Genomic DNA, 23,964 nt, shown 5'->3' with positions numbered 1-23,964 from the left:
AGTGCAAAATATTAACAATCCAACATCATCCCAACCAGACAACATTCTTGATTTAGAAGATGTAACTCAACTCTATGTCTGAAGAAAGCCTGGGAACAAATCTGCATGCATTTTATGGTATAAAAGCCACCAGCGTGGGTGGGTGAGTTTTTAGTCAGTGTCTTTTGCTGAAGCTTCTGTGTCTTGGGGCATCTCCTCTTCTCTCGTGCCAACAATCTCATGTTCTGGACACCCAATGGGCCCAGGGTTGTGGCATCGTCTATTCCTTCAGCCACAGATGGACGTTCAGGGATGCTTGTTGCATGCAGTAGTGATTCGGTGTCCCCATTCCACTGGCTCATTTCTATCCGAACAGCTCAGTGAGTTAGAGTTTTGTTATCAGCCTCAGGCAATTATAAATCCACCTTTCTGATGATCTGGGAAAGGTCATCGATTATTCTTTTTTGAGGGACCTTTAACATTTTAAAATTTATTTTATGTGCATGCGTGCTTTCCCACCTGCTCATTTGTGCACAACGTGTGTGCATGGTGCCCCAAGAGGCCAAAAGATAGCATTGGATCCACTGTAACTGCGGTTACAGTTGTTAGTTATCTAGTTGCCGGGAATCAAAGCCAGGTCCTTACGGAAGGGTAGCCAGAGCTCTTAAACACCGAGCCATCTCTCCAGCCCCATGGGACCTTTATATTTAACAATTTAATAATAAGCATTTGTAACTAAACTGAGGGAGGAACAGCGAAAGCAATCGAGATATTTTTGTTTATGTTTCAGTCAAAAGAGTACATCCCTGTCCAGCAACCATTGGTGCAAACAGCAGACGCTTGGTGCAAGGCCTCCTAAGTGGTATTGAGGAATCTGATAGAATCTCACTGCTACACGGAGAACTTTCCTAAGACAGGCAAATTAGGTCACACATTCTTGGACAGATATTCAGTAACTGGCCCATGCCAAGAACTTCTAAACTCTTCCAAGAATTTTGGAAGACAGCCTCCAAACTCTTAAGGTCAACACAGTTATTAAACAATGGATAGTGTCTGTTCTATTCAGCACACTATTCCATTTCTATGTTTACGTGTTTATTTAGTTATTTATGGTTTTAAGTCTCATGATGCCTCTGGCCTTAAATCACTAGGTAGTCAAGATGGACCCAAAATTGAAATCTTCCTGCCTCAGCCTTCCACATATAGCGATTTTAGGTGTGCAACACCAGGCTTTACCATACTCTTAACTAGAACCTTTGATACAGTGACATCGAATTGTGTGTGAATCCATACCTCGCCTGTCACCAATAAGGTGCCAGGTGACATGTGCAGTCTAGTCGCTCTTCCTAATTTGGCTTCATAGAGATTAGCCTCCAAAACCTGGTTTCATGTGACACAGGAAAGAGTTGAATGAGTAGCCACTGACAGGAGCTGTCACTGCTCCTCCTGCCAGTCAGGAGCAGTCAGTACTGGCTCCTCCTCCCGAAGGTATATGCTTCTGGGCGTGTCCTTACACTATCTCATCATTAAAATTTACTCAGAGATAAGAGAAATAGCAAAACCATAAACATTCAAACTTCAAAACAAATAGCCTCGCATATACATGTAAGCGTGTGTTTGCATGTAGTCTCTATATGAAGCAGGAGCATCACAGGTATGAGAACCAAGTTCCTGGTCTGAGAATGTTGCATTAAATGTGTCAGCAACATCAACAGGTTTTGCTCTCCTTGCAAATCTTCCAGCTGACAGGAGCTTTTGGGGGTGGGGAGGTGAGATTTATAGCATGTTTGCCTTTTTTAAAAGCTATGTTTCTATAAATCCTACCGGAGCTCCGTGAATGGGACCGTAAATCATGTCACTGGCTTGAGTAAGGAGGCTTTTAGTTCCTGAACCATGCCAGGACACCCAGAGGCTTTCATTGTGATTGGGTCTCGTGCAATATTTAATACCCATCCTCAGAGAAAGGAGAGATTTTGATGTGGACTGAAAATATTTTAACCATAATTTCTGCTGAAAGGAAAATAAATAGAAATCAATGTTGTGAGGTCTGATGGCTTTACAGAGGTCCATTAGTCACCACAGGAGAAAAAGTAGACTCAAAGGGGGGAAAAGCAACCCTCTTCACTAAATCAACGGGGATGTAAGTTCTAGTTTTACATGTGGGCATGATTGGCACATCCAGTTCTAATGAGGGCATAAGACTGAGCGCTCGTTTCTGGATTTCATTTCAATAATAAATCAAAACCAGAAACTTGAGGGAGAGGAAGTGGGAGCGGAGAAACGCGGCAGGCAAAAGCACATAGGGCTTTCACCCTGGCCTCACAGATACCCAGGGAGACCCGGCAGACAAGTGTAGACTTGAAGTCAAGTTTCAAGCCGAGTATCCCTTTCTCCAGGCAGGAGAGGAGCAGTGTCTGTGATTTTCTATCTTTTGAAACCCTCTCGTGAGTTGTCTCTATTAATCTTCTTAAAATTCAAATTGGAAAAACTCCGTCACTTCTTCACATTGACCTGTCTCTCCTTGCTGCCTGGGTTCTGGTCGCTTAAAGAAGCCCGAGGGTCACAGTCTGTGATTTTCATGTGACTTTCTGCCCTGCCGCCTTCCACCTCCATCATAAAAGTTTTGCAGACCAGCTCTAAAGGAGGGAAGAGCTAGAAGGGCTATTTGAGGTGTGGTGTGGTGGGGTTGCATTTAGCATAGTTGTGAGTTTGTTCACAGTAGCCTCTCCAGACTGTGAGCCATCATCTCTCCACTGAGCCACCTCTTCAATGAGACTCTCTAGCGCCCCCTACCTCCCAGTCTGTGATAGCGCGCCCCCAAGTCCAACTTCCGGTCTTTGCTTGCGTGACCCCACCCTCAGTCTGTGGAGGACACGTGGGGCACTGGATATCCTGGAACTTGAGTTACAGGTGGTCCGAGCGGCCTGATGTGGGTTCTGGGAAGTGGGTTACGGTCCTCTGGAATAGCAACATCAAGCTCTCTTAACTGTGGAACCATCTCTCCAGTTCCAAGGAAAGCACTTTTTTTTTTTTTTTTTTTTTCGGAGCTGGGGGCCGAACCCCGGGCCTTGCGCTTCCTAGGCAAGCGCTCTACCACTGAGCTAAATCCCCAACCCCAGGAAAGCACTTTTAACAACGAACCTAGGTGCAGAAGTGTTCCGCGTGGTGTCTTTTTAAAATATCCACTCTTGGTGCTAGAGAGATGGCTTAGTGGTTCAGAGCTCTGGCTGCTCTTCCAGAGGACTGGGGTCCACTTCCCAGCACCTTCATTTTGTCTTACAACCACCCATAACTCCAGTTTCAGGGAATCCAATGCCTTCTTCTTGCCTAGTGCCTTAACAGGGGTACACATATATATTCTGCTGCGCATGTCAACAGCTAATTTGAAAAAAACCACATAAGAATGTAGTGACTCCATCCCATGGCACACAACTGGGTCCTTGAATGGAGCTTAGTCCAACTCCCTGCAAACAGGAAGAGAGTCTTCACTGCGATAAATCCCTGCACTCTCTCAGGTTATTATAGCGAGTTGTTTTACTCAGACGAATGAAACTATGAAAGGATGTTAGCCTGAAATCCATTTTGTGGTTTAACGTTAACCTCCATGATTGTCATAGCCCTTAGCATGCATTATAAATCATTCATTCATGTGGTCGTCTTTTGCAGCTTGAGTCTCGTAACGTGTGGGTTCTTGTCTTCTAGGAACGAGATGTGTCCCTTGGCGTTGTTTTGGCTTAGAACATTACACAAAAATCAACGCCAAATATTCTGGTGTATTACATAACGCACGCAGCTCTTATACACAGGTTATCTCTTTAGATTTGCTTAGGGGATGAAAACGTATTATTGCCCCCTTGTGTGTGTGTGTGTGTGTGTGTGTGTGTGTGTGTGTGTTGTTCAGAGGACACGCTTCTGCACTCACTTCTGTCTTTCCACTGTAACTTCTGAGGATCAAACTTAGCTTGTCAGGCTTCTGTGGCAGGCACCCTTACCTGCTAAGCCATCTCACTTGCCTTTGTCCCCGTTTCAGGGGTGGTAAAACTGAGGCTAAGAACATTAGAAACCGGAAAAGGCTGGTTTATGTAGCTGTGTAAAGATTCAGCGAGAGGATAATTTCTCCAGCCTTGACCTGGTGCGCTTTCAAAGAGACATTTCCTTTAGCCTTCTCCTAATTCCTTTAGCTTCTCCCGGCTTTCTTATGTGGTGATCTAGTGCTGCACAATAAATCACCCTACAGTAATGACCCATAGGACTTGAGCTAGAAGCGGTTAAGTGTATGATGGCTGGCTGGGTGAGTGCCCCCCAATGGCTAAGGCATCTCCTTGGCTCCTCTGATCTCTGACTTTACCGGGCATGTCCAAGAGAAACTCACTGAAAGGCCATAGAATAAGAATGAGGGTTGTGGGTGGGAGGAAGGAGCTAACACTGGAAAGAAACCACCCAGGGTGGCTACCCCAGATTTTGTTTCAAACTATGAGGGTGAGGGTTGAGGCCCATCTCCATGGAAAGGAGCACTAAGCTCCTTTGGACTGGAGGAAAGCCAAGGAATCAGACATTGTTTTAAATTACCACGATCGCCCTTTCGAAAAGATTTGTCTGAATCGGTACAGAGCCGAGTGAATCATTCCTCCGAGCTCCTTCAGCTGGTAGATGGCCTCATAAATATTAGATGAAGATTTATAACTCTAAATTCCATGCTGCTTCTTCGTGACACCAGAAAAAAAATGTCTTCTGACCAGCCCTGACGGCCCCAAGTAGATCCAATCCTTTTCAGTGGCCTTGGAAAATAAGTTTCACCCCGTTTTTCATTTTTTCTTCAACAGATGTATTTATTCATTTGCGTGCTTCCCAAGTAAATCCCCTTTTTATTTGTTTTTTTCTTTTAGTTGCCGTGGTTGTTTTTTTGTTTTTGTTTTTTTTTTTGTTTGTTTTTTTTTGTTTTGTATTTGTCAATTCTCAAGATCCTTTTGTGTTGTTGGTCCTAGCACTTAGGTCAGTATCACCTCCTAATCTCATTCTTTTACCGTGCCCTCTGGGCTCTTTCCTTGGGCCATGAGGAATACCTTTTTTCCTGTTTGTGTTTGGAGACCTGCACTCCGGCCTCACCTCCAACTTGCCGTACAGCTGAGGCTGGGTTTAAGCTCCTGATCTTCCTGCCTCCTTCACCCATATGCTGGAATTACAGGTGTGCACTACCACTCCTAGCTGGGGACCTATTTTAGATTAGAATCTGATACATGACCAGAGGAACATTCTTTCGCCTCGCTTTGTTCTTTGAGGCCCAAGCCTCCAGAGTTGAAACAACTGTTGAATCCAGAGTTTGAGCAGTGGTGTGGATAGGAACTCTGGTTGGTGTTCACGAATGCACACTGGCAGTTCTAGGCAGGAGGATAGAATCCCTTTTAGGAACGTTACTAAGCCAGGAGCACCCGGAGAGACCTAATGAAAAATGTCTAAATACTGGTTTCACAGGTGGACCTGGAGTGTCTGTGTAGACTGTAGACTGGCCAGTACACAACAGTCCAACGCAAAGCAAATGGATCCTGTCCTGACTTAAAAACAACTAACCAAAACCAAAACCAAACAAGAACCAACTGTTTCAATGTAACAAAGTAACTGTTTCACTGAAGTTTTCTATAATCCGATAGATCCAAAGCACCATCATTTGGACATGTACCTAATATAAAGACATGCCTACGGCGATTTTCATTCTTAGTTACACACTGTCTTAAACAGTGTCTGGTGGGTATTGTACGCTCAACTCAGCTCAGGCAGGACTCGCTGTGTTTCAACTGAGCAACCATAGTACTGATAGGACTCCCGACCTTTGTTGGGCCTCTGAGATCTCAACATTTTTCTTCCTGGATCTCAGGCGTCTCGGCTCAAAACACTCATCGGGTGACGCCCCCTCTGATGAGGGCCCTGCTGTCCTCTCTCGGTTTTTGTTGTCAACACAGAAGAACAGAGCGACCTCATTTATAAGCTATTTATTTGCTATCGTTTCCATCAGGGTGTGGGCGTCTCCCGGGGCAGGACTTTATTGATTTCTGTTTGAAACCTGCTGTATTTTTTTGTGGTTTTCCTGACGCGAAGCACGTCGTCTGGCCCACACGGATCCTTGAGTTCACACTCTGGGGGAGGAAAGCCTCCGGCTTCTTCGAAGCCGGCGGCAGAGGGCAGCCGGGCGCCGAGTCACAGGTGGGGCGCGCGCTCGGTGCGGGCGAGTGGGTGTGTGCGGGGTGCGCGCGGCCGGGCGGGAGCGCGGACCGGGAGGAGCCGCGAGCGCAGCGGAGGAGGAGGGCGCTGAGGAGGTGGTGGCTGTGTCCCCGCGGGGCCGAGCTGCGCCCGACGCACGGAGCGGAGGCCACTCGGAGCTCCCCGGGATCCGGACCCGCCGCGGGGCTCAGGGCGCTCGGAGCTAGAGCTGCGGGGCCCGGTGAGTGGCCGCCGCAGGCAGTGGGAGGAGCGGGAGGGCGGCCCGGCGCCGGGCGGGGGAACAGGTGGCCGGGCCAGGCGCTTTGTGTCCCTTCCCTGAGCTGTCCCCGAGTCGTCCGGAGGCGGAGGCAGGAGTCTGGGGACCGCAGGCATGGGGCTGGGGCGCGGCAGTGCGGGATGTGGGGGTCCCCCAGCCCAGACTTAACAAAGGGCGCGTGGTCCCAGCCCGCTGGAGGCCTCGAGATCAGGACCGAGCCCCGGGACCCCGATTTTCTTGGGGTTTACCGTTTCATTCTTCTCCCCATGTCTTTCAGAGGTCTGCGGCTTGGTGCATGAGGGGCCCGCAGCGGCGCGGCGACAGTGGGGATGGTTCGGGCCGCGGAGCCGGAGTGGCCTGGGCTTTGGTGAGGCGTGACAGTCTATCATGACTGTGTTCAGGCAGGAAAACGTGGACGACTACTACGACACCGGCGAGGAACTGGGCAGGTACCAGGAAGGGGTGGCGGAAGCGCGCGGTGTGTGTGTTGGGGGCTGTGCGCGGTAAACAGATGCTGCTTAAATCAGGCATGTCCCTGGCTGGCCCTTCTTTGAGATGTGCGGATGGTAGAGGAATCGGTGCTTAACCAGCTAAGGCCAGGGTCCAGGAATAAACTGCCTGATCTTAGGGGTGGAGTGGCAGCCTACAGTGCAGTTGCTGTGCACAGGGTATGGTCAGAACCCCCGGATAAGAACAGACTTCATTGTGTGCACTACTAGCTCCTGTCAGCCTTCTCCCTTCTGAGACAATAAGGCAAACGCAAAGAGTCTAACTGCAAACTGGAGGGACCGCCTATGTGTGATTTAAGCAGAGTACAAGTTAATTATTGGGCACTTAAAAAATTAATACTCTCCCCTTGTACTGAATTCTCAGTGCAACACCAGCCAGGATTGGTAGGCAGGCGTGGAATTTGCCAGATGTTGGCCTTGGATTTTGAAACTTCTTCCAACCAGGAATTTGATTCCTGGCTTGGTAGTGGTGGCTTCGGTGTCATTTATGGTGGCTGTCTAGATTCAGAGCATACCAACACGCTGTGGGGGGATAAGAGGCTGATGAGAGTGTGTTAGTGTCTAGGTGCACAAAGAAAATTTCACTGGGAGCCCTTGATGACTGCTGGGTAACTTTTCCCATTAGCCCACCGAGTGCATTGATCTCTGCTTTATGTGAGCAAAGAGCCCAGTGCTCACTCCTAGACTTAAAATTTGTCTTGTGGAATTTGTTTATTGGCATTGGGACAGAAGCAGGTCAACAGGCTTATAAGCAAATGTAGGGGCGATTACTCACACAGAGTGTGTGTATTGAAGTTTGTATTTTTCCATATATACCCCATGGTCTCATAACAAGCTTCTTTTTTTTTCCTTCATGGAAAGGAAATTAAAAAAAAAGGGGGTGGGGAGACCAACACCCTCTATTACCCAATAGGATTCTGAAAGATGTCTGACCAAAACTTTAAAATAATTCAGATAGCCCAGGAAAGAAAGAGGTCTGTCTAAAGAGTTTCTGTCCAGGATGTGTATGGTCAGTGTAGCCTTGAGGCATCTGTGGGGCCTGTGTGGAGGAAGACAGCACTGTTATCTTAAATCTTAGTAAGTAAATGAAAGGCAGGGCTCTGAAAGATCACATTTCATGAAGATGCTGAAGACCGAGGCTGAGAGTATGCAGCTGAAGTACTTGGCTTAACTGGAATTCAGCTTCTCTCTTCTTGTGTGTTTGCAGCACGATGAGTGTGTGTGTGTGTGTGTGTGTGTGTGTGTGTGTGTGTGTGTGTGTGTGTGTATAAAAAAAATAAAAAGGGTGGGGGAGAAAGGTTTTGATACCATTTCTGTGAGGCTAATAAAAAGGGTGGGGGAGAAAGGTTTTGATACCATTTCTGTGAGGCTAACAAGTTTTATAAGGTATCTGGCAAAAAAGGAATGGGTAAAAACTAGGTGAGATGATTGTTTTATGAATAAAATGTATTACTTTGTTTCCGTTAAAATCCTTTCATGGATTAAGCGAAAGGGGGAAGGGGAGGGGAAGGAGAGGTGGAGGGGGTGGGGCTTCCCTGCGGTTAGCAAGTGGATTTTTGATCTTCACTGTGCGGTTGTGATGACAAGGGTGGCGGTTTGCTCATTTGTCCCTAAAATGTTTCCATCTGATTTTGGCTCTTGTTTACTTTTCTGTGTCTAACTGCTCTCCACAAAAGAGTAATTGATGAGTTGTTTACTTAATAATTCATGCGACCTAGGAATTTCAAAGAGGTGCTCTGGAGTAATTGGGAGTTGAGATTTTTAAGAAAGGAAACACACACGTCCATCTATTGTGATAGCTGCTCTTGTTTTTGCCAAAAAGGTGAAGCACTTGGTTGGCTTTTCCTAAGGCTCTGCCACAACTTGTGGTTTTATCCTGTCTCGGACATCATCACTTCTGCCAAAGCAGCTTTGATGTGAGGCAGAGAAGGTGTGACACGCATGATGTCATATGTCTCTGCGAGACTGGGGGTGGAAGGAGGGGTTCACAGGCAGAGAAATGGAAATAGACAGGTATATGGCCTGAATGCATGGTGTCTAAGTTAGGGTTTTACTGCTGTGAACAGACACCATGACTAAGGCAAGTCTTATAAAGGGTAACATTGGGGCTGGCTTACAGGTTCAGAGGTTCAGTCTAGTATCCTCAAGACAGGAACATGGCAGCGTCCAGGCAGGCATGGTGCAGGAGGAGCTGAGAGTTCTACCATCTTCATCTGAAGGCTGCTAGTGGAAGACTGACTTCCAGGCAGCTAGGATGAGGGTCTTAAAGCTCATGCCCATAGTGACACACCTACTCCAACAAGACCACACCTACTCCAACAGGGCCACACCCTCTAATAGTGCCACTCCCTGGGCCAAGCATATATGAAGCATCACACAAGGTGATGCTAAGCTCTGAGCTGTGAACTGCAGAGAAGAGCTTTAAGTAGACGAGCATTCAGAGTTTAAAACTTTATTTATGAGCCTATGTGTCTGACTCATAAGTGCAGGTGCCTATAGAGCCCAGAAGAGGGTACTGGATCTTTCCAAGATGGCGTTGTAGGCAGTTATGAGAAACCTGAAGAGAGTGCTGGGTATTGAACTTGTGTCTTCTAGAATTGCTGCAAGCCCTTGCCCTGGAGCCATTTCTCTAGCCCCATCTAGGCTTCTTTAGTGATCCTTAAATACAGCTGTTCATCACTTGAGTGGGCCCAGGAAATCCTTATCTGGAAGAGAAGGGATGAGTATTAGGGAAGTAGATCACACTATTGTGATTAAACTTGGAAAAACCCGGAGGGTGTGGCTTTTGAATGCGTGCTCAAGTATCTGTTATTGCAGAACTTCTTGTTGACTCCCAAGAACTTTAAAACTACCAAGGCTTTCATCCAGAGTGACAGATGTGATCAACCACCAGACAGAAAAGCTACACCAAAACCCAACTTAGCATTTTGATGGCTCTCTGACCTCCCAGGTCATTCACTGATAAGCCTGTAGAACCTCTGAAAAGCAAGTCATTTAAGGGGTGGAGACAGTTTATAAATAAGGTACAAACCAGAACAGGGCATCCGTAGGATTGACCTGGGTGGGTAAGTGTCTGAGGCAGGCTGATGGCTCCTTGGATCTCTCAGGACCTCTCATTTGTTTACCAGTTTGAGGAGGGGGCCTGCTTTGTGACAAGGGTCTTTCCTGGTGGAGACAGAAAAGTCTGTAGCTGACTGTCTTTGGCCTTTCTGATTCAGATTACTTTGGCTCTGGGCTAGAGCTCTGTCCTCCAAGCAGAAGCAGGGACGGGGCAAAGGAGCCCTTCACTGCTAACTCGACGAGGCTGTCTAGCATTTCTTGCCCTTTCCTGAGGGGCTGAACACGGTGCTCTTTCCACGGCATACAGTGTTCCCCAAGAGGAGTTCTGATGAGAACATCTCTCAGTACTGTCATGCTTAGGTCGTTTTAATAGCCCCGTGTATCCCAGCATCTTTTCTCTGCTGGGGCTTTGAGCAGCTGCTTGCTGGCTTGCCCACCACTGGCCCTGGTTTAAACTCTTGGCCATCATTGAGCTTAACTTGTGGGTTTTCTCAGTACCTCCTTGTCCACTGCTTGACTGAGGGACTGGCCTTCTCTTCAGTTTCATGGTCTGATCTTATAGGGTCTTACAGAAGCCCAGTTCCTTAGTAACTCTGATAACTTTCAAGAGAGTTCTCTCTCTCTCTCTCTCTCTCTCTCTCTCTCTCTCTCTCTCTCTCTCTCTCTCTGTCTGGTGTGTGTGTGTGTGTGTGTGTGTGTGTGTGTGTGTGTGTGTGTGTTTGCAGCTGCCTTTACATGTGCACATGTGTAGAGTCCAGAATGCCTTTCTTTTCCAGTCTCTACCTAGTCTTTTAAAGCAGGCTCTTTCCCTGAACCCAGGGCTCACAATTTCTTAGGTAGGCTAGTAGCCAGCAAGCCTCAACTATTCCCCTTCCCCCACTTTTCTCTTTGGAGCTGGAGTGAATTGTAGGAGCGTGTGAGATGCCTGGCTCGGATGAGTGGTGGGATTTGAACTCCCAGCCCCTTGGATTGCACAGCAAGCACCCCGCAGCCATGAGGCATCTCTGCAGCCACTCCATGATTACAGAAGCCAGAGCGACGATTTGTCTGCAGGATCAGCTCCCTGGGTTTTTGTATTACTGTTCTTCATGATCCTTGCAGCTTACGGCTTGCTTGGGAGTTCCTTCTGGGTATGCTCTGTGGTCCAGTGTCCCTGCGGTTCTTTCTCTGCAGGCTGTGGGGAGTGCTGAAGACACAAGGCCAACGTATCAGGGCTACCAGGGCAGCAGAACAGACTGGATGTAAGGCGTAGGCGGTAGTTGCCGCTGTTAATGCCTGTTTCGGACATCTACAGTTATATGGTCTTGGGTGAATTCGAGACAGTGGCTCTGGATTTATGACACACAGTCACTACCTGATGTTGTTAATTTAATAACCCTTTTTCTGAATTATGGAGGGAGCCACCCTGCGCCGTAACAGCTTGCTCGATCTCCCAGGTAGCGACGACCTTTGACTTTCTCATCACGTTCTCATTTATGGAGCCAAGTTAGATGGATGGTGCTTGGTAGGGGCTCAGCAAACGTGTGGTGGCCGACCGAACGGGTCCTTGGGAGAAGCGTAGATCCGAGCCTTCGGTAAGCGGGGCCCGAGATTCTGACACTGACGCTGTGGAAGCTGCAGCTCACGGGAGTGAAGGCTTCAAGTTTGCGTTCCCCGCCACCCGACCGCAGGGAGCGTAGCTGCCCAGATTTCCAGAAGTGAGATCAGTTTTAAGGACAACGAATGCAGCGGACCATTAAATATTTCACATCGGCTCGGCTGGAGGTTAGCAGCTTATAGTTCAGATTTATTGCCCGCCCCGTTTGGCATAAAATCCATAGGCATTTTAATTGAAAGTAAGAAATAGTGAGAAGGCAGTGGAAAGGCAGCACGAGGCTGGTGGTATTTATCAGGGAGGCCAATTTGGTGATGGAACGTTTGTGTTCTGGCCCTGGGCCTGAACTTAGGTTCCGTGTGGCCAGTTGGCAAACCCTGAGTGGCAAGAAGCGGAGCTGGCTTCCTGGGCCGGCGTGCATGCTCTTCCACTGTGGGCATGTTGCTTCCAGGAACCTGACCGGGTCAGTTATGTTGACATGCCCCAGGAAAACCGGAGAGAACGGTGATGCTCCCCTGCCTCCCAGGACTTGTCACTCACTCCCTGAAGGCATGGACTATTTCCCTACAGGTCGTGTGTGTGTGTGTGTGTGTGTGTGTGTGTGTGTGTGTGTGTGTGTGTGTGTGCAGGATATCTCCTCAGATGGTGTATCCTGGTGGTAGTGGGGTGGGGGTTGGGGTGCAGACAGACTAAGTCAAGGTTGTATTGACTGACTTGGCACGGAAACTGTGTCCTTAACTCTGAACCAGTTGCCCTGTGTACCCAACCTAAGCGTGATGCTGTAGAAACGCGTTTCTGATCACGTGAGAAAGGAAAGCATGCGCCGACGGGAGGAGGGCAGCTTCCTTTGCCATTAGGCAACCTAAGGCCTCAGGGACCGTCGGGTGGAAGAAGCCTGGTGGTCAGCATCTCCCTTCTGTTCAGTGTTTAGTCACAGTAGCTTTTCCAAGATGCTTTTTAAAGGCGACAAGAGACTATCTGAGGGCCTGGCTTAGGCTTGACCTGTTGTTTATAATGTTTAGGTTGTGGTGATTCCCCTCCCCCTCCAGAACCAAATCAAGTTGGTATTTGAGAGCAGTAAGTCGGACACCTCTGCATGCCCCTGCACCCCAGTTGACACAGTGCAGAGGACAGTGGAATGTGTGAGTTATCTTGGTCTTCCTGGGACAGAATACTTGATGAAAACATGGAAGGGGTTTTGGTTCATGGTGTCGTCCCCCACCCGTGCTCCCCCATGTCAGGGACCGTCAGTGCACAGCATCAGGAGAGCACAGCAGCCTCGTTCAGGTAGTGCTGGGTCAGAAGCAAAGGTCTAGGCTGGCTGCAGCTACAGCCAGGTTATGTGTAGCCTGTGAAGTCCCACCTCTTGTGTGTGACAAACTTCCTTCAGTTAGGCCCCACCTCCTCAAAGTTCTCCAGACTGTGGGGGATGTTTGGGATTCGAACTGTTAGCAGTTTCCGATCTCTAGAAGCCTGTTCTGGTCCTTCTGAATGTGGGTGCTCCCTCTGGTCCAAGGATGCTTTGACAGTCTTACCTTTTCCTTGTAGTTGTTCTCTGCAGTTCCACATGACACCAGCGTATGCATACGTACTGCTTAGTCAGGTCCCCGGGGTTAATAGCTTAGTATTTTGGAAACTTGACAAAACTCTTAGGTTATAGTTTAACTATAGTACTGTAGTGTGGAAGGCTCTGGTCTCCATCCCCTGGGTCCGCCTACTAAATGACCCACGGGTTTTCACTTCATGCTCATTGAAGCTCACAGCTGGTGTGTGACCATTTGGGATTTTATAGGGAAGGCGACATCAATGAACTTGCTTTGGTTTTTCTGGGATATCTCAGCAGAGTAAGGTGCATCTACCTTTGGCCTCGAAGCGGGGTCCACAGCAGTATATTATTAGTTACAAGTCTTCATGTCCCTTTCTGGATCTTCTAAGTGCATTCCTTTAAGTGGGGGGTCAGGAGAGGATGGAGGAAAGAAAGTTAACATTCGATTTTTCTGTCCTCCTACTGATATGGTTTAAATAACAATATAATAATAACCTTCCCCGACTTTCATCTGTCTTAGGAAAAACAAAAGGTCCTGCCACCCCAGTGCTGGGCAGAGGGAGAGGGAGATGATCTCGGGGTTTGCTGGCTCCAACTTAGTGAGAGACGTGGTCTCAGGGAACACAGTAGACACCAATGGAGCTGACAACCTGTCCTCCTCTGACCTTCGAGAAAGCTTAAGCGGGCACACACCCTTGTGTATACTTCACGATCGCACCATCCCATTACCTCAGGCTGTTTGTGCAAGGTGTGAATGAAACAGGTGAATTTTATGTTTAGACTTGGGTTTCTTCACTGAGCTAACTGTTTGTGTATATGTAAGTCTTTGAAAATCTGAAAAGAGAGGAAAAAAAAAAACCCTAAACCCTTGGGGTTCTGGTCATTTTGGAAAAAGGCTCACTCACAGTGTCTCTATTTCCCTTGTAAGGATGAACAGATTCCCATGGTTTCCAGATTTCTGTTGTTTTTTTTTTCACTTTTAATTAATTAATTAATTAATTAATTAATTAAACATTTTTTGAGGTAACAGAATGAACCCAAGGCCTTGGACTGTTCCAATGAGCCATACTCCCAACCCACCTTTTGCTTTTGGCTTTTGGGGTATGTGTGTGTGTGTGTGTGTATGTGTGTGTGTGTAGTTTGTGTGTGTGTAGTGTGTATGTGTGTGTGTAGTGTGTGTGTAGTGTGTATGTGTGTGTGCACACGTGCGCGCGCGCTCACGCACGTGTGTTCATGTGGACGTGGGCACATGAATGTATGCTTGCTTGTGGAGGCCACAGGCCACTCGATAGCTTGGCATTTGTCTAGGTCCCTACCTCCCCAGCACTAGCTGTATAAATGTCTACTACCATGCCTGGCTGGGTGCTGGGGACAGAACCCAAGTCCGGGTGCTTGAGTGGCCAACACTTTCCTGACTGAGCCATTTCCCCAAATCCCACCTTCTCTCTCTCTCTCTCTCTCTCTCTCTCTCTCTCCCCGTCTCTGTCTCTCTGTCTGTCTCTGTCTCTCTCTCTCTCTCTCTGTCTCTGTCTCTGTCTCTCTCTCTCTCTCTCTCTCTGTCTGTCTCTGTCTGTCTGTCTCTGTGTGTCTGTGTCTGTGTGTCTGTCTGTCTCTGTCTGTCTCTCTGTCTCTCTCTGTCTGTCTCTGTCTCTCTCTCTCTCTGTCTGTCTGTCTGTCTCTGTCTCTCTGTCTCTGTCTCTCTCTGTCTTTCTCTCTGTCTCTGTCCTCTCTGTGTCTCTGTGTCTCTGTCTCTGTCTGTCTCTCTGTGTCTCTGTCTCTGTCTGTCTCTGTCTCTCTGTCTCTGTCTCTCTCTCTGTCTCTGTCTCTCTGTCTCTCTCTGTGTCTGTCTCTCTCTCTCTGTCTGTCTGTCTCTCTCTGTGTCTGTCTGTCTCTCTCTCCATTGAACACAGAGTCTCCGCTTGTATTCCTGGCTGAACTGCATCTCACTTCGTAGACCAGGATGAACTCAAACTGCATGCCTCTGCCTCCCGAGTGCTAGGATTAAAGGTGTGCACCACCAGCCTGGCCATGTCTTTCCCTTTTCAGTATAAAATTGTCCAGCCTGTTTTAGACATGACGTGACAATCTCCCATGCTCGGCCTGCAGTACAGGATTTTCCAGTCGGAAAGAATATCAGTGCCTTTCTGCTGTCCCTTTGAGGAGGGTTGGGGTTTTCTCTGAGCTTCCTCTTATCTGTTTCAGAGGTCTGTCTGCCGCCCAGCAGCACAGAAGGCAGGGCTCGTACCATTTCAGAAAGAAGCCGTGAGCACTGGGTAGAAGGGGAGAAACCATCAGGGTTGATTTCGCTCAGTTCTGATACCGTCCTCCTTCGGGAGGGTCTGCCTTGCATTGGCTCTCTGTACAGTAATCCCCACCCCCTTCCCTTACAGCTCATCCCTCCATGTTCAGCTCACCCCTCCCCCATGTTCAGCTCACCCCTCCCCCATGTTCAGCTCTCCCCCCCCCATGTATAGTTTACCCTCCCCCATGTTCAGCTCTCCCCTCCCCCATGTATAGTTTACCCTCCCCATGTTCAGCTCACCCCTCCCCATGTTCAGCTCTCCCTCCCCCATGTATAGTTTACCCTCCCCATGTTCAGCTCACCCCTCCCCCCATGTTCAGCTCCCCTCCCCCCATGTTCAGCTCTCCCCCCCCATGTTCAGCTCTCCCTCCCCATGTTCAGCTCTCCCTCCCCATGTATAGTTTACCCCCCCCCCATGTTCAGCTCTCCCCTCCCCCATGTATAGTTTACCCTCCCCCATGTTCAGCTCACCCCTCCCCCATGTTCAGCTCTCCCCTCCCCCATGTTCAGCTCATCCCTCCCCCATGTTCAGCTCTCCCCTCCCCATGTTCAGCTCTCCCCTCCCCGTGTATAATTCACCCTCCCCCATGTATAGCTCATCCCTCCTCCATGCTCAGCTCCCCCCCTTCCCCTATATAGCTCATCCTTCCCTCATTTTCAGCTCTCCCCTCCCCCGTGTATAATTCACCCTCCCCCATGTATAGCTCATCCTCCTCCATGCTCAGCTCCCCCTTCCCCTATATAGCTCATCCTTCCCTCATGTTCAGCTCACCCCCCCCCCAGCTCATCTCTCCTTTCTTCTGTGGTTTGCAGGGAGTAGCAGAAGTCTGTGTGTTTCTGGAAGAGGGATGGCATTAAGGCTTTGCAGGAGAGCTGTAGGTGCAGAAGTGGTGTGCACCCTGTAGACGATAGACATAACAGCCAAAGTCAGAGACGAACTCACCTGAGGTGCCACAGATGCCGCACTAGGAATCTGTGAGCCAACAGGTGCAACTGTGATTGAACCTCGCTGGTCTATCTGATGACAGACAAGATGCTCAGCATGTTATTTGGAGGCAAGTTTCGTTGATGAGTTCATCCACTATTCCAAAGTCTAAAACATTTGTGACATCTGGTACTTTTCCAGCCTCAAGTGTCACAGAGAGGGGACAGTCAACTTGTAATTATCGACCCACCTATCAGATGGCAATCGGCCAGAGGATTCCTCGGTACGCCCGGGATGCGGTGAATCGCTTGGTAAAGTGCTCACTGTGTAATCCTGAGGCCCTGAGTCAGGATCCCCAACACTCGGGGAGAAGCTCAGTAGGTGTGTGTCTGTAATTCCAGCCCTGGGGAGTTGGAGACAACAAGATTCCTGGCTACTTCATCTAGCAGAACCAGTGAACCTCAGCTTTAGTGAGAGATCCTGTCTCAAAAAGTACATAAGGAGTTGAGGAATATACCGAATATTAGTGTCAGAGTTCAGGCATCCACATGCAGGCACACCTGTACACACAGATAGACATGTATACACATGCAGTCACATCTGTACACACAGATAGACACATATACACATGCAGGCACACCTGTACACACAGATAGACATGTTACACATGCAGGCACACCTGTACACACAGATAGACATGTTACACATGCAGGCACACCTGTACACACAGATAGACGTGTATACACATGCAGGCACACCTGTACACACTGATAGACATGTATACACATGCAGGCACACCTGTACACACAGATAGACACATATACACATGCAAGCACACCTGTACACACAGGTAGACATGTATACACATGCAAGCACACCTGTACACACAGGTAGACATGTATACACATGGAGGCACATCTGTATACACAGATAGACATGTATAAACATGCAGGCACACCTGTACACACAGGTATATACCACATTTGCAAGCAGCATGTGCACACGCACACATACACATACACACACACATGCACACGTACACACACACACACATGCACACGTACACACACACACACACACACACACACACACACACACACCCTTTATAAAGTATTGCTTTTCTGAGTGTCTGCAATTAGTTGTGTACTGCTGTCAGACATGTTAGAAACCTTAGCTCTGTGGTGCGTGTATTTTCGGATAACCAATGGAGTGGTTTCCGTTCCCTTCCAGCTGGCAGATGAGTCCTTTCCTCCTGGATCTGCCTCTTGCTGTCCATCGGTTCAGCAGTTCCTATTGGAGTCACCATACAGCTCATCTGCCTGTACAAGTTCATAACCAGACGTGAGGATGTGGTTCAGGGCTTCTAACCTGTTTTTGTCCGTCTGTTGCCGTAACAGAATGCAGCGGCGAGCTGAGTCATTTTAAACAGAAGCTTATCTGCCTCCCAGTTTTGGAGGACAGAATCTGAGGGCATAGTGCCCATGTCTTCAGTCCCTTGTCACCTGTGGAGAAGGGTAAAAGGGCAAGGAGAGCAAGTCAGAGAAAACTAAGAGTGGGTAACAGCCTACCCTGTGGATAGCTAATCTACTCCTAGGCTAATGATCTTAGTCCACTCATCACCTGTACCAAGACACGCTTCGCTGTTCTGTGCACTTGGCGAGTTTTGCGGGGACCGCATCTCTGACTTCTCAGTGTAGCGTTATCACACAGACAACACTGTTTCCACGAGACTCCATTTTCTCATCTATGGAGTGAGAATGGTCTCTACGCCTTTCCAAGGCTGCAGTAGCAATACTGTGTAAGGCGACCGGCACAGTAACAGGCTCTCCAGTGACTGTTTAATAAGACCGAGAGCAAGAATGAGCTCCTGGCCAGCAAAAGAGACCCTTGGGGAGAGAGAGGAGGGAGGGATTGACTAACTGTAAACTGGTTTTGGGTCTGTATGTCTAGGTCTTCCATCTTCTTCCTTCCTCACTTGCATACTCAGCACCTGGGCTCAGCTCCTGGTGGTTGTGGCTGTGGTTTCCCCTCTTCCTTGTCTACTCCTAACTTCTTCTTTCCTTCTTTCTGTCCGCTTGGCTCAGCTTGCTGTGTGAGTCCCTTCTGGTGTCAGCCGCATTTATCCGAATCATTTTTCTACATGAGTCTGTCCCTGCTGTGCTGCTCGCTCCTGTCCCCTGGGCTGGGCTCCCTTGGCCTTCATGAGTGCTTTTGTAGTGGGCTGGTGGTTCTGGAGTATCTCTTAAACACCCGGCCAGGCATTTGAAAGCTAGCTGCTGGAGTAGAGCTTAAGGAATGTGGTCACCAGTTCACACAGATCACTGGAGGAAAAGAGAACCACTTCAGGGCCAGGAGGCTCTCTCTCTCTCCTAAAAAGTGAAAAGCTGCAGTGGGAAACAAAGAGAAAGGGAGGGGGAGGGGGAGGGAAGGGAGGAAGAAGGGAAGGGGGAGGGAAGGGGAGGAAGAAGGGAAGGGGGAGGGGAAGAGAAATCCTGCTGCTTTCAGTCAGGAACCATCTGCTTGTTAAGAAGGATTCCTAGATGTGCTTTGTGGGGTGGTGACCCTGAGACTGTGTGTCTGCATGTAAATTCATGTTTTCATGTGGCTGTTTTTTTTTTTTTTTTTTTTTTTTTTGGTGTTTTTTGAGACAGTTTCTCTATATAGCCTGGCTGTCCTGGAGCGTACTCTGTCGACCAGGCTGGCCTCAGACTCACAGAGATCCGCCTGCCTCTGCCTCTCTAGTGCTGGGATTGAAAGTGAGTGCCACCACTGCCTGGCTTAACGCGTGGCATCTTTAACTTCTCTAAAGTGGCTGTATCTTTTCACAGCTTACATTTTAATTTCACGTTTAATTTTAAAATGCAGCTGAAGTGGCTGGATGGAGCACTAGGGGCTGGGTGAAGGGAAACTGGATGGATTTGCATTACGGATCTTTATGCCGAAGGGAGTCTGAGATGGGCGCCTGCTATAGAAAGCACGGCCCAGGGAGACGAGAGGCTCCATTCATCCCTGACGCGCAACGATTGGAGATGTGAAAGTGGGTGCTTGGCCAACTCAGATCCGCCCCTGCCAAGAAAAGTCCATTAGGTTGGTGGTTGAAAGGCTGAATTGTTCAGCTCTGCCTAATGGCCAGGCTCTGCCAGCTGCTGGGTAATGCCCACTGATGCTGCTGAGTGGCTGTCCCTGCAAGTGGTTGGAGGTAGCATATGGCTTGCTGTTTAAGGGAAAATGGCTCCTGAAGGACAGACTGCTTTTAAGGATTCATTCTTACTTGGGAGCCCATTGCATTCATGTCTTTCACTTATAATAGCTGGGACAAGAGAGATGGCCCAGTGGTTAAAGGCACTACTGGTTGCCCTTGCAGAGGATCTGGGTTCAGGTCCCAGCACCCACCTGGTGACTCACAACCAGGGGAGTTGACACCCTCTTCTGGCTTCTGTGGGCGCCAAACACACCCAGCTCACAGGGGTCCAGGCAGGCAAAACAGCTACACACAAACAAAATAAATAAGTTTTTTAAAGTGGGATAAAAAAGGTGAAAACATTTTTTTTTAAGAGTCTCGTCAAGTCATTCTGATTTGAATGATTTGGTTTTATTTTTTACCCCCCTCATTTTTTCTCTTCACCCGTTCAGCTTCTTGTGAGAGGTAGACACGTGTACACTGGTAAGATCAGGCACATGGACTCTATCCAGTGAGAACCACACAGCCACAGGATCAGAACAGTCAGTCTTGACTGACAGGTACAGGGGTTGAGGCCAAGGAGGTCCTGTGTCCAATAGGCAAAATGATGTCTCTGAATTTCCGGTGGAATGAGCTAAAACAAGGTTTTGAACTTGGAGGTCCAGGGCTGGGGCAGTTTCCCCTGGTTTGTTCCGGCTGCTCCTGAGAGTGTCTCCTTGGTCACTGCTTGGCAGAGAGTGGGGTGGCGATTAGGGCTCTCAGTGCAGAAGTGGATGTTCTTTCCCACACCTTCTGAGGGTGGGGGAGGTTTCACAGCACAGGCCTGCAGCTTGGCTGGATTCCTGGTCTCCAGGCAGGGAGGAGGGTAGGGATGTGTGACCCCCCCCAGAACCCCACAGAGGAAAAGTCAGTCCCCGTGGGAGGGAGTTTGGTCCCAGGAGGTGTGCTATTTAGAGATTCACCGAAAATGTCTCTGCAGGGTGCCTGTCAGTCAGGGTTTCTGCAGGTGTTCCCGCTACATTCTTACCTTCCAGCCTTTTGTTTATACTAAAAGGGAATCTGGAAGGATTTTACCTGAAAAGGAGGTAGATAGAGAACGAGATTCAACAGCTTATGGATGTTGACTCAGTTTACTGCCAAGACTGGAGAGGGATGGAAGGAAATGAGGAGCTGTTGGGCCAGAGACTGGCGTTTGTATTTCCCATTAGGAGGATGAGAGTGAGTCCAAGTAGCACGCTGGACAGTGACCTGGATCAGCGTGCAGATTAAAGAGGAACCTACCTATGGATTAAAGTGCAAGTGACCCCAATGGAGGATGTGGGTGTTTTGTTGTTGGTTGTGTGTGTGTGTGTGTGTGTGTGTGTGTGTGTGTGTGTGTGCATGTGTAGATTTGGGGCTCAATCTCTTTCATCCAAGTTATAACGCCAAGATGTTAAGATAGAGGAAACATTTGAATCTTTAATTTTTACTTTAAGCGTTGTTTTCAATTATGCGTCCGTGTGTGCCTGGGCCGGTCCCCTGTGAGACGCCCAGCATGAGTTCTGGGGACCAAACTTGGGTCCTCTGTGAGTGGTGGGATCTCTTGATCCTAAACCATCAACCATGTTAATGTCTTAAACAAGGCAGGGGGTCTGGGCAAAAAAAAAAAAAAAAAAAAAAAAGCTGTATAAAAAAACGATTAAAATAAAGCAAAATTTTAGGCATCCTTTAGACATGAGAGGTTTTAAGAAGTGAGTAGAACCCTTTCTTTAGGCGGGAGGGGGTCTCCTTTAAATCAATGAACCCGTCCGCTGTCTCTGCTCTCCAGTCAGTGCAATAGGCAGGCGTTTACCTAACTATCAATGTGGAAGACTGAGATCATAGGCCCAGCGATATTTTATATAATAGGCTAGGTTCGTATAGATTTAAGTACACGTCCAGCAAAGTAAGTTTTATGAGCCCTGTATAATTTAATGAGAATGTCTCAGATAGAAACAGCTGGTTCTGTGTAACTGATTCCCCCCCACCCCTCCCCATCTTTCAGACATTCACTTGGCATTTAGAGAGACACAGCACAGGCCTTTAAATGTCTTATTTAGTAAATGGATAAACCAAATCTGAGTTTCTGAGCAGGTTTGGTAAACATCGCTCAGAGCGCACATCACAAAACAAACAAAAATAAACGTTAACTGCTGTAAATATAATGTAATGCAAATATAGTTGATGCGAACGTCCTTTAGGTCTCTGTGAGAACTTGAAAGTGTCTCCTCTCTTGAAGACCGGAAGCTTCTACGATTCAGGTCTGTGTCTTCTTTCTTGTTAGTCAGGCCGCGAACTGGCCTGGAATGGTCTCCGAGTTTGACTGGGTGATTTGAAGAAAGGGCAGGCTCAAGGCTACTGCTGGGTTAACCACGCCCACGTGATTTAAGTGGGTTAGACACGAACAAGAAGCTGGAGAATTAAATGAGAGCAAGGCAGCAACTGCCCAGCTCAGCGGGCTGGAGGCCTGACCTGCCGTTGGGTGAGAATGGAATCACCAGTATTCTGGCAGTTCGCAAATGTCTGTGGAAGGCGGGGATCAGAACCGGGATTGCACTAGTGAGAGCTCAGCTCTGAATGCACTGTGACAACATCACATCTACCTGAGGGAGGCAAGTGTGAGGCCGCACCACGGTCTCAAGATGATTTAGTTATCAGGGCAGCCACCAGGAGCACCTCTTTACACGCATCAGCCCAGTTCAGTCCTGCAGATCAGCGCCTCTCGGGGGATCTTCTGTTTCAGGCTTGGCAAACTTTTTCTGTGAAGATAAATATTTTAAGAGTTTGGGGCCCCCTGGCTTCTGTTTCAACACTGGTTGGAGTTCAGAAGGTGCACGAAGAACCCGTGTCTGGACGCCAGTGACTGTTCTCTGATAAGACAAGCAGGGGCGAGTTCCGCCTGTGTACCGTAATTAGCTGGCTCGCCCTCTGTTTCACCGACACATTAAACCAAGTCTCTAAGAGGTGATGTAATTCAGGTTGCCAGAAGTGAGTGTCTCTGAGCTAAGATTCAGAGTTGAACCCTACTGCTCACCTCAGGCCCACCCTGCTGATCATTCTTCCTTGCTGCTATAGCCTCACCTGGATCAGTTTCCCCAGAGACTCCTCATGGCTCGGGGGACTTACCTCTCACTCAGTTGAGTTCTCAAGGACAGCAAAGGCACTACTTGGGACAGTTTAGGTTCTCAGGGGTCTCTGGTATCTCCTCCTTTGCATAGGAAGGACATGCATGGATAAACTGGGCTCTAGCTTGTGTCTATACTGTCCGAACAGGCTCCAGATTCTGCCCTGGTGCTCATGTAGGGACTGGTTGAGGTCTCTGGCCCCACTTTTCTTCTCTTGCCTTCACTGGGTTCCATCCCTGCAGAGGCCGAGTGTGGCCAGCTCTTATTGCCCTCTGCCACCCTCCAGGCAAGGGCACGCACAGGGCAGGCTCCCTGCAAATGCAGGTGCGCCTCTGGAGCCTGATCCCCCTCCCCAAGGCCGGCCTGTTGGCCCTGACTCTCCACAGTCCAACTCTGAGGTCTCTCAGAGTGGGGCTTAATTTGGTCTGATTTTGTGACTGGTTTTAGCCTGTTTTACTAGGTGTGGGCTCTTCAGGCTGATTCCCAGTTTTCAGTCAAAGCTAGATAACTGTCTGCTTTCTGCCTTCCCAGCAAGTGGGGTGGGGTAACCATGGGGAGCACTCTACCCCAGCCTCATTATTTCCTCAGCTGCTCCACCCCGGGGAGCATTCAAAGATAACAGGCTCAACTCTGAGGGCTTCTGGCAGTGGGGGTTCTGGGGGGATGAAGTATGCTTCCTGCCTATGGGGAAGACTGGTAAAGGGGGCCTGCTGGGGGAAACCGACTCTATCCCCCCCACCCCCGAGGTCCTGAAGTTTGGGATGGTGAAATGTACCCAACGCCCTCTGGCAAGGCAGGGCGTTGATGGCATGTCTGCTGAGCTCGAGCTACCAGTACATGCCACTTCGGGGAAGAGATCTGTCCTGACCCCGCTCTCCTGTCTGTATCCCTCCACCCACTGGACATAACAGGAAGTCTCCTAGGGAACAGGGTGGCGCCCTGTGTGGGGTTGAGGGAACAACAGACAGATGGGTGGGCAGAAGGGAGAATAACCAGGAAAGGGCGGCCACCAGTGATAACAGGGAAATGGTGACAGGCTTGCTCTGTTGTCCTCTCTGTTGGGGGCGGGTGCTGGGTCTCTGTCCTGCCAACACCCTGAACTCCCCTGTGCTTCTGGTGTACTGAGCTTACATTTCACATCCTTCACAAAGTCATTTCTGAGCATCCAAGTAGTGTCTTCCCCTGGCCAGTGTGCACTGATATGAGACTCCAACTCTTACACTCTACTTGTGCAAGGGTGTGTTTGCACACGC

The 23,964-nt window shown here is 48.8% G+C and overlaps 2 protein-coding genes across 2 annotated transcripts in view; one reads left to right on the top strand and one right to left on the bottom strand.

The window, feature by feature from the left end:
* Positions 1 to 5,984: 5,984 nt before the first annotated feature.
* Positions 5,985 to 6,760, bottom strand: LOC116883992 (proline-rich protein HaeIII subfamily 1-like). Its single transcript, XM_032885229.1, has 2 exons — positions 6,700 to 6,760; positions 5,985 to 6,550 (listed from the first exon to the last, which is right to left on the bottom strand). Exons 1-2 carry the CDS (start codon positions 6,717 to 6,719, stop codon positions 6,172 to 6,174), a joined length of 399 nt encoding a protein of 132 aa, XP_032741120.1. The 5' UTR covers positions 6,720 to 6,760; the 3' UTR covers positions 5,985 to 6,171.
* Dapk1 (death associated protein kinase 1) overlaps positions 6,733 to 23,964 on the top strand; it is a 157,847-nt gene continuing 140,615 nt past the window's right edge. Inside the window, exon 1 of the mRNA XM_032885228.1 lies at positions 6,733 to 6,900. Within this exon, the coding sequence (XP_032741119.1) occupies positions 6,839 to 6,900 (62 nt within the window). The 5' untranslated portion in view covers positions 6,733 to 6,838. The remainder of the gene's footprint in view (positions 6,901 to 23,964) is intronic.

This window comes from Rattus rattus, chromosome 14, assembly GCF_011064425.1.
Source record: "Rattus rattus isolate New Zealand chromosome 14, Rrattus_CSIRO_v1, whole genome shotgun sequence".
Lineage (NCBI taxonomy): Eukaryota > Metazoa > Chordata > Mammalia > Rodentia > Muridae > Rattus > Rattus rattus.
The sequence above is the reverse complement of the archived record's forward strand: the minus strand, read 5'-3'. Positions and strand labels throughout refer to the sequence as shown.

What these genes read in the sequence shown, in the direction of transcription:
- LOC116883992 (XM_032885229.1), bottom strand. Translation starts at nt 6,719, where the DNA reads ATGGGGAGAAGAATGAAACG. An exon ending in ATGGGGAGAAGAATGAAACG is followed by an intron (nt 6,551 to 6,699) that starts GTAAACCCCAAG and finishes TGCGGTCCCCAG; the next exon opens with ACTCCTGCCTCCGCCTCCGG.